Consider the following 14,415-nt stretch of genomic DNA (forward strand, 5'->3'; position numbering starts at 1 on the left):
GTTCAGTTCAAACTGAATAGGTTTAGAAACCGGTTTAAATTATTAGTGAAAACACATACGGGTTTGTTTCAGTTCCAACCAATATGTTTTAAAATCCAACTTCAAAGCAGCAGATCAGATCAATCTGGAAACAGTTTCACCCAAACCGTGTTCAAAATCTGAAACAATGCATGAGAGTGGTAACTTGTCGATCACACTTGAAACAATTCCGAGCATGTGAGTACTCAACATGTACATTGTACATATATCACTTTCTAATTTTAACGTATAAAGATTTATATGAAACTTGTTAAAGATAGAAAATATAAAAAACATTGCCAAGTTACGTTTAGTTACACAAACATATTCAAAAAGATATGATTTGTTTACTAAAAACCATATAAACCAAACATAAAACGCAACAAACAAAAATAATCCAACGATTCTGTCATAAACAAGGACCGCCTAATCGATACAAAATTGCACACTCGATTAATTACCTAAAAACATGGAAAACTCAAAACGGCTCCTTTTATGATGAACTAATTATGCTCGCCCGCTATGACTCGGGTTACCACACCAACTGCAACTGTTGTCCCTGAAGATCTAAGAAATACTCTGCCAAGTGCCCTGCTACTTGAAAACTCATCCACACAGACCGCTCCCCCAAGCGCCACCTGAGGATATTGTTGTAAATATCAAGAACAATGTAGTTCAAAATGTAAAACATAAAGAATATATGGCACTGCTTTTGGTCTAAAATTATAATATAAGTAATTTTATTTCAATAAGTCTGTTTCTTATATAAATTGAATAAAGAAAAGTTGTGCGCACCTCAATTACAGCACTTTGCTTGGCTAACAAGAATCGCGGTGACTTCTTTGTTACTTTACCCGTTTTGGAATCAAGCAACGACACGATCTTTGCAACTTTTGCTACTTCTTGTGCATGGTGTATGTGAAACTCCAACTGCTCATTTTGTAGTTCCATCACAAAACCATCATCATGAAGACCCCGGAAATTAAAAATAAATAAATAAATGATCAAATTGGCATATGATTAGCTTATAAGAACTTTTGGAAATGAGTCGAAATGTAAGGGCAAGCCATATTAACATGTAAAGTATAATCTTTAAAACTATGATACTATAAACACGCATAACAAGTAAGAACATTACCTGTGAGCCGCTCAAAATTGGCGTTTGAATATCCAAAACGAGGATTTTCAACTCCAAATGATCACTGACCGCCACAGGGTAATCTGGATGACACAACACACCACCAGACATCACATGAATTGCATCAACGCCTTGTAGACTAACAGCTACATTGTCTCCTGCTCTCGCAATACCGCATGGCAGAGAATCACGTTCCAGTGATCGCACTGTTCCAATCTCTCCAGAAGGCAGAACAAGAACCTAAAAATGTAAAATAGCATTATTAGTTAACTAATAACAATGAAACCAGAAAGCAATTAGCCCTTATGTTTTTACAGTGATAAATTTATCCATTAAATAATAAGTGAACGTAGTACCTTGCTTCCATTACGAAGAGCACCAGACTCTAATTTCCCGCATGCAGATACCTGACCTTGAGACGGAAGTTTGATGACATCACATATGGGCATTAAAAGAGGCTTAGTGTATTCTCTAGCAGGAGGTTGAAGAGCATCTATAGTTTCCAACAAACTCGGGCCCTTGTACCTGTATTATAACCAAAAAACTGATAGTTTAACTTGTAGTTTCTTAATCTCCGTTCAATGTTGCTTAAAATATAGCATTATGCCAAACTATTTGGTTTTCAAGAAATAATAGTGTGTCAAAAGTAAAAACATTATAATCAACAAAAATCTAAAAAATAAAACAATTTGATGGGTTTCATGCGTTAGAAACCAACTTGAGCGACTTTAGACCTATTTCCTATCAGCCTTTTTAAAATATTACCCATTTGAAACCCTTAAAAGGATAAAAACCCGACCTGAAACCAAAAACTGTGCCTGAGTGACCCATTTATAAAGAACTAGGTCAAACACGCTTCTTTCGGTTCAGATTGGGTTGACCCATGATTTCTTTTCTTATAAACCAGTGTGCCAAAATAAGATTGCAATAATACCAATTTTTTTAATGAAATGATTTACCTATTTAAGAGGTTTCATGCATTTAATAAACACTTGAGTTTCAACTAAATTGGCCTATTTCCTTTGTATTTTTTTTTATTTTTTTTTTGGTTCTGATTAATAGAACGTAACCCAATCCAACCCTGTTACAGATAAGTGGGTAAAAACTGTCACATCTACAAAAACCTATAAGAATACATATCATTTAAAAAACACAGATAGCAAAACAAGAAAATAAATAAACAAAGAAACTGACCAGGAAAACCGTGCATCAGAAGCAGGTCCCACCAAATTTTGGTTTTCCATGGCACTCATCGGAACCCACGACACAGAAGAATCTCTAAAATTACAAGACCGAAGAAATGTCCCAAGTTGCAATTTAATAGTATCAAAACGATCCTTTGAATATTGAACAGCGTCCATTTTATTAACAGACACGATTATTTGGTCAACTCCAAAGCTTCTAATCAGCTGTGCATGCTCCCGTGTTTGACCACCTGCACTATCGATGCCCGCCTCAAACGCACCAAGTGACGCATCAATAACAAGAATTGCTGCATCTGCTTGTGTTGCACCAGATATCATGTTTGGAACAAAATCTTTATGACCCGGTGAATCAAGTATCACTACATGATATTTATTTGAATTAAAGTAGGCAACCGCAACTGTCATAGTTATTCCTCGTTCTCTTTCTTCAGCACTCTCATCTAACGCCCATGCATAAGCAAAAGAACCTTTCCCCTTTATTAAAATTATAAATTTAAGTCATAAATCACGTTAACCAAGTTCAGCAGAAAATAATATAGGTGGAAACTTTGCCTGTTTAGTTATGAATGGGTCTATTTTGGGTTGTATTTTATCTAAATGGGTCAAATACAAATAGCAAAGGTCAAATGGGATCAACGGGTCAAAAGAGTAGAAGTTCAAGATGCCGGTGATTTCTGTAATAATAAATATGACATTTGTATATGTTAACAAATTAAATTATATGCAAAAAAGTGCTTGTATCCAAGCCAACCCTGCACGATTTTGACCTGTATTTCCAGCCCAACCCGACGAGCCCCATTTAATACACCAACCAAATATACCTGTAATTTAGCCTCCTTTTCATATTTGTGCATTTGTTTCTGAGATATTTGGCCCAAAAGGTGTAGCAGCCTTCCTGAGAGTGTAGACTTTCCAGAATCCACATGGCCAACCTGCAAATATCAAACGGATGGTGTCACGAGCTTATAAGTCAACTTAATAAATCTTAAGATCAATAGCATAGCAAACTTACAATAGCAAGATTCAGCTGAGTCAAACGATCATCAGTTTGTTCAGGTAACATCCACTTCTCAGGTTTATATTCTGCACGAGTTGCTATCTTTTCCTTGTTATTAACTTTGGAATTTCCAGATTTTCCAGTCACGGTCATGCTGTTCAATTCACTGGAAAGACTAACTGCTTGCGCCTCAAGTTTGGAAGCATGACTGCTCTCTTCCACATTATTAAACTTATTCCTTGAATTTAGTGATGCTGACATGGCGGAAGGTTTTGCACTTGAACTAGAGTTGACACTGTTTATTGCTTTGCTGGAAAGAGCATTAGAAGTTGATGGCTTATTCAAGTTGGGTGCAACTGTTTAATTAGGAACAGAATGGAACATGTCAGGTCTCAAGTAGAAAACTTAACATTTATTTTGAGCATTACAGAAATTAAATGACATAAAGCAACAGCATATATACAGCTAGTATAGTTGGTAGTATTTGATCATGAGCATATCATTATGACTTATGAAACACAAGCAAGTACTTTAACATGAAACATCTACATGCTAACATGGATCATGTGTGTATATCTGGGTGCCTTTAGTATGACAGTGTTTTCTTCTACATGTTAGTACGTTAAGGATTACAGAGTACCTTTGGAACCTATTCTGTGAGATTTCAACCCCAGAGAAACCACATCATCCGGCGATGGGACATCAAACTTGAAAGGGGCTGAAGTAGTCAAAACACGAAAGTCCAAGGATCATTAAAGTTAGCCGTTATGTAAGAAGGGTTTAAGAATATGTGTCTTAAAATGGCCATCTATGTCAAGAGCATGTACAGACCTATGTTAGTTTTGTAATGTTTTTCAGAAACAAAGACGTTATGTAAATCACGAAATTGCGCTTGAGTACTTCCGCTCAAGTGGGAAAGTTTGTCATCTTTCATTAGAGAAGCATCTTTCTGTGGTTGCAAGTTTTCCAATGATGCAAAAAGAGACTTTGCCATCACTGATGCTTCTGAATTCACGCATTTGCCACCAGCTGCATTAAAAAAATCTAATCTATAAAGCGGAAACCTAAAATTAAAATAGGTCCTAAATCCTAATTCCTAAAGGTATGTAAACTCCTTAAACTTCAAATTATTCTCCAGCACAAACCGATGCATGTGTATTAGACAGAAATGTTTTGTCAAATGTCAACTACCGTACAGCTAATAGTGAGTGAAGGAACCAATTTAATATAGACATATGTCACATCACAGTTTGTCAGTTTCTAATATAGCAGTTAACAACAGTGTGTCTTTTCTTTTAAACCAAATTAGCAATTAGCCACTATTGTTGACTTTTAATATTACATGTAAAATGTTGACTTTCTCTTAGTTTCTCTTTTTGAATTTTGGTTTACTCTGTAAGATAATTTAATTACAGAGCACAAAAACATTAAACAAAGATGCATACCTGTGCTTGATTGCCCATTGTTATTACTTCTGACCAAAGGGTTGCGAAGAACACCACATATATCACATGATGACATATACTCCTCATTATCAAATGTACATATGGGGCAGCGCCAAACATTTTGCTGAATGACTTCTTGTCTAATTTCAGGTTTCACTTCAACAGAGTTCCAAGCTATACAAAAGGTATAATAGTCACAACTCACAACAACATAGAAAGCTTATTTTTTATAGACATCATAAAATCAATATGCAGAACATAAAGATTCAGATACGATTATTGGTTTACAAATGTTAAGTAAAGTGGAATCATATGGTGATTAATAAGCTCAAGAAACTCTGCAGGATGAAGATCAAATGATCAATTACCAGTGTCATGAGCATCTATGCCATTGCCATAATTATAATCGTAATTGTCCTCTTGGTAGTCATCATAAATATCATAGTCGTCATCGAAATCAACTCCGTATGTTACCTTGCGTGGCATTTCCTGGTTCAAAATAAAACCAATAAAAATTAGTCTGAAACTTTACATATACAAGTCACCCATACTATGCAGATTGAATAATAAATCTAAAGCAAGAATAAATTTCTATAAGAATTACCTTTATTTTTCTGTAAACAGTATACCGAGTCAAAATAATAATATCATCCAACTACTTCGCATATGATAAAAGAGAGCAACACAATCCTAGTATAACAAAAGAACTGACGTCATAACCTGCCAAAGAAGTGATTTCCTACTTCATGCCCGTTTTCTCATCTAGCAAAAGATTAATTTCTGATATTAAAAAGAGAATTAATATTAGTATAAAAAAGGCTGCTACATTTAGAGAGTTAGTCGTTCAACTAAAAAGCCTAAATTGACAGAATAATGTACATTGCTAATGGATTTATTATAGCCTCTTAACCATTAGAACTAAATAAACAGTTAACTAAATAAAACACAGAATTGCTACATAACTAAACAAATATTATACAGGTATCTTTTTCTTTTCTGTCTCTAATATCATAGTGAAAACAAATTGCTAAGCAGCTATCACTCAAAAAGCTAGCAACAAGCATTCAATGTTCATGTTTTGAAGCACATTCTTCACATGAGCACTTTAAATCATGTAGGATTTAAGCTGATACCAAAGAAAGTATGTTCATTAAAATCCATTAGTTTACACACTCTTGGTAATATAGTACTGGTTTTGTCTGTACAAATGTAACTCAAGGCATAGAATCGATAACACTCTACTATTGCAAAAAAAGAAAAAAAACTAACTCAAAACTCTCTATTGATCACGCATTCAAACGCGTCTTCAGTCTACCCAAGCCCTACTTATAGATCTAAGTATCTAACCCTAACTTGGTGACCAAGACATTACTAATCCTATTAACATACTAAACTATTAACTTTAGGAAACTAAAGCAACTTAACCGACTTGTGAATACGGTCCGGGATTACCAACAGTAACACTAAATTCCATAAAGTTCAGTGTATCCACCTTCCAATTCCTCTCAAAATTATAAAAGTATAAATCAGTGTTTGGCCTAGCTTTTTTTTTTTTTTTTGCTTATGCTTATATTTTAAAGTAGCTTATAGCTTATTTTCTATTATTTGATAAGCTATTTTTAAGTGTTTGGATTAGCTTATATTTTACAAGTTAGTTATGTGTCTTACTAAGTTGTTAAATCCACCATTCTTTAAGTTATTAGAGTAAAAGTTGCTTCAATAATTACTAATCCATCACCATTTGAGGGCAAATGAGTAATACAAATAAGCTTCTTCAAAGCTAAAAACCCATCTTTAAAGAAGCTTATTCAAATTAGCTTATATAAGCTCATAAGCATAAGCTTAAAACGCTAAACCAAACACTAAAGTACAGAAAATCACAAATTAGGGTTTCAGTATAGTTGCTAATAATTCAACATCATATTCCAGTCTTCTAAGTATCTAACAATAAATAAATCTGTACTTCATCAATTTGAATAACATAATATAATCTATTATATCTAGCTAATTGAACAGAATGCGGATATATTATGTGTATCAAAAGACGTCAATCTATGAACATAAAATCGATGAATTAGAAGTGAAATCAAAGCAATAATTATAATTGTAACGGATGTAAAAGCGAACCAGAGTGTGCAGAGTCGATTGAGAAGCGGTTAGGTTAAGTGTTTGGATTAGCTTATATTCTACAAGTTGATTATACGTCTTAATAAGTTGTTAAATCCACCATTCTTTGATTTGTTACCGTAATAAGTTGCTTCAACATTATTAATCCACCATCATTTGAGGGCAAATGAGTAACTTACCCCCTTAAAACAAATAAGCTAAAAAACCATCTTCAAATAAGCTTCTTCAAATTAGCTTATATAAGCTTATAAGCATAAGCTAAAAAAGCTAAACCAAACACCAAATTAAGGTTATTTTGTAAAAAAAAAAGCTAAAAAGCTATAAGCTTTGCTAAAAAAGCTAGGCCAAACACCCCCGAAATCAAATTGAATCAAAGTACATACATAAAACACAAATTAGGGTTTCAGTATAGTTGCTAATAATTCAATTACAATATCATATTCCAATCTTCTAAATAACTCTGTACATCATCAATTTGAATAACATAATATAGTCTATTATATCTAGGTAATTGAAGAAAATGCGGATATATGTGTATCAAAAGACGTCAAACAATCTATGAACATATATAATCGATGAATCAGAAGTGAAATCAAAGCGATTATTATATTATAATTGTAACGGATGAAAAGGCGAACCAGAGTGTGCAGAGTCGATTGAGAAGCGGTTAGGTTAACTTGCTTTCGGATGATCCACGAGTAGAGTCCACTTTATAACAAATGCTTAACAAAACCAAATTACGTCGGTATTGATTAAGTTAATAATATTAACGACAATAAACATGCATAGACAGAATATTGTTTGTACTTTTATAGCTTATGATAAAAAAAAATATAATATTTTTAAAATAGCGTATAGTCGGTTGGTAAAATATGTGTAAGTTGATGCTACTTCGGTTGGTATCGAGTTACGGCACCGGAACTAAACAAAAATATAAATTCATCAACGCTCTAATACAACAATTAATATATTCAAAACAAAACTTGCACGTTGCGGCAGAGAACCAATGCGAAATCAGTCGGTATTAATTGTACCGGCACTAAATCTTAAATATAAGTTAGTAGACCCTAACAAAAGATTATTGCACAAAGATTAGTTAAAATACAAGAAAAAAAAAAGAGAAAAAGATTGAGACATCTCCGTCACATGGTTCAGTTGAAGTTTTTGTGAAATTTATCATGTCTTTTAATATAAAGTATAATTTAACAATGAATATTATAAATATATTTTTTATCATCATAAAACAAAAAATAATAATAATAATAATAATAATGATCATAATGTATTTTACCATGGATGATGCTAAACAAACACCATGGATCATATGATATCAAATTAAGTCCGCACATGAGAGTTTGTCGCGTCGGGCCATTGGCAAAAAATGGTTATCGGGCCGAAGACTTTGTAAGCGATCACATTCATCATTTATTTGTTTGTCGAAATCATGAGTCAATCGCATTCATCATTTATTTGTTGTGATGTATATTCTTACTCTTCGAATATTTCAATCAACGTTTGCTTATTCACCGTCGTTACAAAAGCCTCAAGCCTTACTCGTAGAATTTGTATCCAATCAACGTTTTCAAAACTCAAATAGGTTTTCATTTTATGCATCCCTATATAGGGTTGAGATCCGGTACAAACAAAATTAGCATATTAAACATACAAGTAACTAAAATAATTACAGTTTTGAACTAGAGTAATTATATTATAAAAAATAATATACTGTAATAATAATTAGTTTAGTTCAAAAGTTATAGTGTATTAATAATTATTCTAGTGTTAACATAATTTTTCTAGTTATTTGTACACTTATCACGATAAAAGTCATTTTTTATAGATTCACTTACAACCTTTATTATTTATTCAACCATGTCTTGTTATCATCATGATTACTATTTGTCATATTTTAATTAAAACTAGTATGAAACCCGCGCGATGCTGCGACAACAACAATTTTCAATGCGATACTTGTTTATGTTTGTTTATCAATCATCTGGTGATATATTGTACAATACTTATACGTATGTTAGTTTTGTTAATTGTGTAATACTTTACAAAAGTTTATTACGTTAATTGTTTAATTGGTTCAGTTGATACATGTATATAAAGTTGTACAAAAATGTTTTATTATTAACTTATACATTATAATCTACACATCGGGTTTTAAATTTTTTTATATTCAAACGTTGACAAAAATAAACACTTCGACTTCGTAATTGTAGGTTCGGTTTCTTAAAAACATAATGTATTTAAAGATATAAAGGGAAACAAAAAATAATAAATTTGTCATATTTTGTAAAGATGAGAGGTTAAATGAGTAACAATTATTTAATATTACAAAAGTTATCTAAATAAGGGTAATTATTGTAAATAGAATGAGAATGAAAATGTATTTATATAGTTGCATAAAGAAGTTGTACTTTAATGCTTTATTGACTTGTACATTATAATCTAAGCATTCGTTTTGGAAATTTTTTATATCAAAACGTCGACAAAAATAAACACGTCGTAATGGCAGGTTCGGTTTTTAAAAAGACATATTATATTTAAAGATATAGACAAAAACAAACAAATAAATCAATTTGTCAATTTTTTGGATAAAGATGAGGGGTTGAATGTATAACTATTCTTAAATATTACAAAAATTATCTAAAGTTTAAGGACAATTATTGTAACTATAGAAGGGTAATAATTGTAAGTATAAAATGAAAATGAAACAACGTTGGTGAATATTGTGTAAATACCAAAATGCCCTAAAAAATTTAAAATTATATGCATTCAAAGTTGTACAAGTTACATAATAATTTGGACCTCTTAAAATTTAAGAGGTCCTTCCCTCCTCCTTTATATATAGTATAGATAATATGAGTGATTAGTAATAAAAGCTACTAGTCGTTATATCTATATTATATAAAAAATAAAAGTTTTCTCATGCCATATGTCATTCTCTTATATATTCTTATTCTTTCTTCCCGCCTCTCTCTCCTATTAATTATACATTATACATTAATTATATATACTTGTAATTGTCGGTAAGGCCATGGGGTATACTCTAACTCATACATAGGTTAAAGTGACATGACACTTTAAAGATGGATTAAACCACTCCCCACCTGTGTTAAGTGTGTTAAAATGACCCATGAGTTATGCTTTTAACGGGTTAAAAGGAACAATATGCATTAATTATGTATTAATTACTAATTGATTTGTTATATTAAACCATTTCCTTTGGATGACATAGGGTGAAAGAGAAAAAAATTAGTGATGTGAAGTTTATGTGGAATTAAGGTGGGTTAGAGTATACCCCATGGCCTAATGTTATAGTTTATAATATCAAATTTGAAAGCTAACTTTTTTCCAACCAGCTCATCCACACCATCATGGTCCATAATATGTTTTAAGTTACAATGCTTATTTGCTTATTTTAGTTAAGGTAAAGATTATAAACAAAACAACAAATATATATTTAGCAGTTTATGAACATTATGTTTTAAAGGATCTTTAGTTTTAACCATCACTTTCATACCATTGCATTAGAAGGTATGGCTGATTAAGTAGAAGGTATGGCTGATTAAGTTTTAATTAATGTCTTTTTTAGATTCATGATATAATAAAGATGCTTTAATTTGTCATTTTTCTCTGTTTGTCTCTTGTATGTTTTTTTATTTGAATTAAAAACAACAATGTAATGTCTTATGATTCGCAAGGCCCCTCACATGATGGGTTGGGGTGCTTCGGGACGGGGGGGGGGGGGGGGGAGAACTACCCCTCACATGAGGGGCACGTTGATGGGTTTAACAACTAGACTTGACGGGGTTAGTGTGGTCGGGTTTAATTGCAAGTGAAATGAAACCACAAGGACGAAAATCACAAATTTGAAATTATTGGACTAAAACTGTAAAATTTGGACAAACAACATGAACGAAAACTGCAATTCACTCTTTTGCTAAACATATTCGGTGATTAATCACCAAAATACCATTAAAAAGGTTAACCCATCACTTTTAACCATCCAATTATCCAACGTAGTATCTATCTAATCCATATTTCGAGCCATTTCTTATATTTTTCAAAACAAACAATTCTATATGGGTTTGAGTGTTCGACTAGACGCCCTTGTGTCATGCGATGATCTTGGTGTCTTACCATCATTATATTATGCTTACGCACTTGCCCTGCTGGAATGAATCGTTAAGTTTTAATACTTTAAGGGGCTGATTTGAAAGTTTATTTGAATTAAAGTTTATTAGAATTATTATTAAGTTACGTAAATAGTTTGAGTCTAAGTTTAATTATTTTTGAATAAGAATGGATAAGCACATGTTATGTTTATCTATAAGTTCTAGTATTTGAGTTTGTTTAGGAGAAGGTAAAAGTTCTAGTATTTAAATAGGTTATTTGGTTCTTGTTTTTCATTCATTGAATAATAAATATATCGTTCTTTTGTGTTCTGCAAAGTTTGTATCTTCTTTTGTTCTACACAAAGCATACCGTTAGTTTTTGGTGCTATCAAGTTTTGTTGAAGACCAGTTAATTCCATTATGCCCTAGCGTGACATTTGTGTGGTTGTATCATCTATATTAATTAATAAATAAAGGTTTTATTTGCCACGTGTCATCGTCTTAGCCCCTCCTCTCTCTCAAAATCCCGCTTAATCCTACTGCCTTTTACAATGGTTATTGTTTCTTACTTAATAACATGTCATCGTATTAGCCCTCTTCTCTCTCAAAATCCCGCCTAATCCTACTGCCTTTTACAATGGTTATTGTTTCTTACTTAATAATAATTAGTATTTACCATAAATATAAGAAACAATCAAAATATTATTAATATCTTACCAATATCAATATTATATACTAATATATAATTTACAATTATGGTGACTAATTTACCTAATATAAGATACCACAAGGTATGTCATATTGACACTATCATCGTCCTAAGATTATAAATTTTGTATTGTATTCGTAGATTACATTTATATTTACTTTATTTATGAATTTATATATAAAACCTTTTCGTTATTTGCACTTTGAATTTTATGGACTTATAAAATTATTTTTTTTTCAACCCGTGTTGTACACGGGTGCCTAACCTAGTGTTTTATAAATTCAAAACATGCAACGAAAGTGTATAATCGAGCAAAAAAATAATCATATATGTATAGGACATCTCAAAATAGTGTGAGTTTTCAAACTAGAATTCATGTAAAGCAAGTAACATTCAATGGATGGAACTCCAATCCAAGTGACAAGATAACGAAATTGTTAATAACTTCGTCCCCAGTACGTCCATTTTTTTGCAGGCTTCCCTGATGCAAAGCATAATGTGCCTGTAACAAAGATAAAGGTACATATACATACCAATAAGCAATCCAAAACGTGAAGACGTAGTTTTCACTGGTTACCCAACCCACACTGTTTGCCAAATCGGTTCAACTGTTTACGCTAATCTTTCTTTGTTAAATTGACGATACATACCTTCGGCCAGTTCTGGCTGGTCAATTGGAGAACAGAGTGTCTTAGCAGACCCCGCCGCCCCTTTCGTCTTTGTTTTCACCTCCTTCTCGACTTCCTGTTAATCATAAATAGATGTAAACCAAACAAGTGGCATGTTAAACCCGTTTCGGTTTTTCTTTATTTAATTATTTAACATGGATTCTAGGTTGCCAAGAGTCATTATTATGGCATACATATATACAACCTCCTAAATGAATTAGGGGTTGTTTGTTTACATCTGAATGGAACCATTTAGATGTTTTCATATGATTCCAGACTGTTTGGTTCTAGACAGAAAAACATCTGAATAGTAAAAATTGGGTCTGAATCATTCAGACTCAGATATATTGCTGAATGAGACAGAGGCTTATTCAGATCTGGCTCATTAAATAAACCAAACAACCCTTTAGTGATGTTATTTTTGTAAGTGTTAAACATCTTAAAATAAAATAATTTGGACAAAAAGTGATTGCTTGTCCTTTTGGAGAGCTAAAGTAAAGACTATATATTACATCTTCAACACACCATGGAGCCAAGATCAATTTCTTTTGACCTAGTGCTTCAATGAATTCATCCCATGTTTTCGTAACTTGAATACACGCATCTCGTTTTAGCTTAGCAACATCAAACATGCTTTGCTGGATAGTATCCAACATAACCTTTACTTTATTGACCAACTCTGTCATTGGGATGTCGACTTTTGCTCCATTGTCACGTCGAACGGCCCGCACCTGAAAACAAGCATGATCATGCTTTCCATTAAAGATTGAAACTAAACGAGTATTATCTATCTAACTATCTATTTTTATTACCTGGTTGTTAGCAAGGTCCTTTGGTCCTATTTCAATCCTCAGGGGAACACCTTTCATTTCCCAATGACAATACTTCCAACCAGGTGAATAATTGTCTCGAAGGTCCGATTTGGCAAGAATACCCGAATCACATAAAGTCTTCACAGTGGCAGAACATGCATTTACAATGTCGTTAACATCCGCATCTTTGTAAGGCACGGGAACCACAATAACTTGTACTTTTGAAACTTTAGGGGGCGACACCAGGCCTTTATCATCACCATGAACCATCACCATAACCCCAATCTATAAAATAGTGCATTTTTATATCAAAACTTTGTTACGCATTTTTTATTATAAAAGAGACCCGATTATTTAGTTACCGTTCTGGTACTATATGCCCAGGAATTCTGCCAGGCCGTAGCTTTTTTCCCTTTGTCATCTTCATATTTAATGTCAAACATTTTAGCAAAGTTCTGGCCCAAGCAATGTGCAGTTGCACCTTGTACCCCTCGACCGGTATTTGGAATAAAGGCCTGCAGGGAGCAGTTTAATATATAATAAAAACTTGTGTGGATGGCAAATTGAATTGGTTGGGTAACAAGTCAAAATGGATCATGTAGGTTTGAACCATAGTTATTAAAAGCCCTCGCTTCTTGCGCCTAGTCCCATTTTTCAGGTGAGGCTCAATAAATGCGCTTTTAGTTTCTAGGCGAGCGCTTCAGCATTGTCTATGCCAAGAACATGAGAAGATAAAAGCCGAGCAAAAGAAACGCAAGGAGTCCTATTAAAACTTAGATCTAGGAGAGGTTAAAGGCATTATATTGATACATTTTGTTATTCAAGTTCTGGAATTAATTTGAATCTTGAATATTTTAACTTTTGGTACTAATTAGATAATATAAAATGTTATATATTAGCTTTTGTTTATTTTATTTGAAGAATAGTATTATTTTTCATATACATAAAATATTTTAAATTTTTTATTCAAGTGCGCTTTTTTTCTTCAGGCCCTCCATTTTTTTGCGCCTTGCGCCTAGGCCCTAGGAGGCCTATGCGCCTTGAGTGCGCCTAGCGCATTTGATAACTATGGTTTGAACGAAGCATGTAATGCTGAAAAGTTTAGATTAGTTATAGTAACTTCGACCAAACCACAATGTTGTCAAAGGCGCACTCAAGGCCATTTGAATACA

General features: G+C 32.8%; 1 protein-coding gene across 3 annotated transcripts; it reads right to left on the reverse strand.

Annotated features, from left to right (window-relative positions):
• Window positions 1-380: 380 nt before the first annotated feature.
• Window positions 381-7,664, reverse strand: LOC143544963 (uncharacterized). 3 transcript variants are annotated; one of them, XM_077036931.1, is made up of 13 exons: window positions 7,569-7,664; window positions 5,408-5,583; window positions 5,172-5,292; window positions 4,804-4,977; window positions 4,190-4,387; window positions 3,999-4,076; window positions 3,374-3,714; window positions 3,183-3,293; window positions 2,351-2,835; window positions 1,513-1,681; window positions 1,157-1,396; window positions 814-948; window positions 381-656 (listed from the first exon to the last, which is right to left on the reverse strand). In XM_077036931.1, the coding sequence occupies exons 3-13, from the start codon at window positions 5,287-5,289 to the stop codon at window positions 522-524; spliced, it is 2,184 nt and encodes a 727-aa protein (XP_076893046.1). In that variant the 5' UTR covers window positions 5,290-5,292; window positions 5,408-5,583; window positions 7,569-7,664; the 3' UTR covers window positions 381-521. The 3 variants fall into 3 exon arrangements, with proteins under 3 accessions (XP_076893046.1, XP_076893047.1, XP_076893048.1); XM_077036932.1 differs by lacking the exon at window positions 7,569-7,664 and having other exon boundaries at window positions 5,408-6,024; XM_077036933.1 differs by lacking the exons at window positions 3,999-4,076; window positions 4,190-4,387.
• Between the last annotated feature and the right edge of the window lie 6,751 nt (window positions 7,665-14,415).

The sequence above is a fragment of the Bidens hawaiensis genome, unplaced genomic scaffold (assembly GCF_021521415.1).
Source record: "Bidens hawaiensis isolate Kalapana, Puna unplaced genomic scaffold, B.hawaiensis_p1.1 tig00013805_1, whole genome shotgun sequence".
NCBI classification, from domain to species: domain Eukaryota; kingdom Viridiplantae; phylum Streptophyta; class Magnoliopsida; order Asterales; family Asteraceae; genus Bidens; species Bidens hawaiensis.

Coding starts and splice junctions, on each gene's coding strand:
- LOC143544963 (XM_077036931.1), bottom strand. CDS start 5,289: ATGCCACGCAAGGTAACATACGGAGTTGATTTCGATGACGACTATGAT. Junction 4,978..5,171: donor CATAGATGCTCATGACACTG/GTAATTGATCAT, acceptor CCTTTTGTATAG/CTTGGAACTCTGTTGAAGTG. Junction 4,388..4,803: donor CAATGGGCAATCAAGCACAG/GTATGCATCTTT, acceptor TTTTTAATGCAG/CTGGTGGCAAATGCGTGAAT.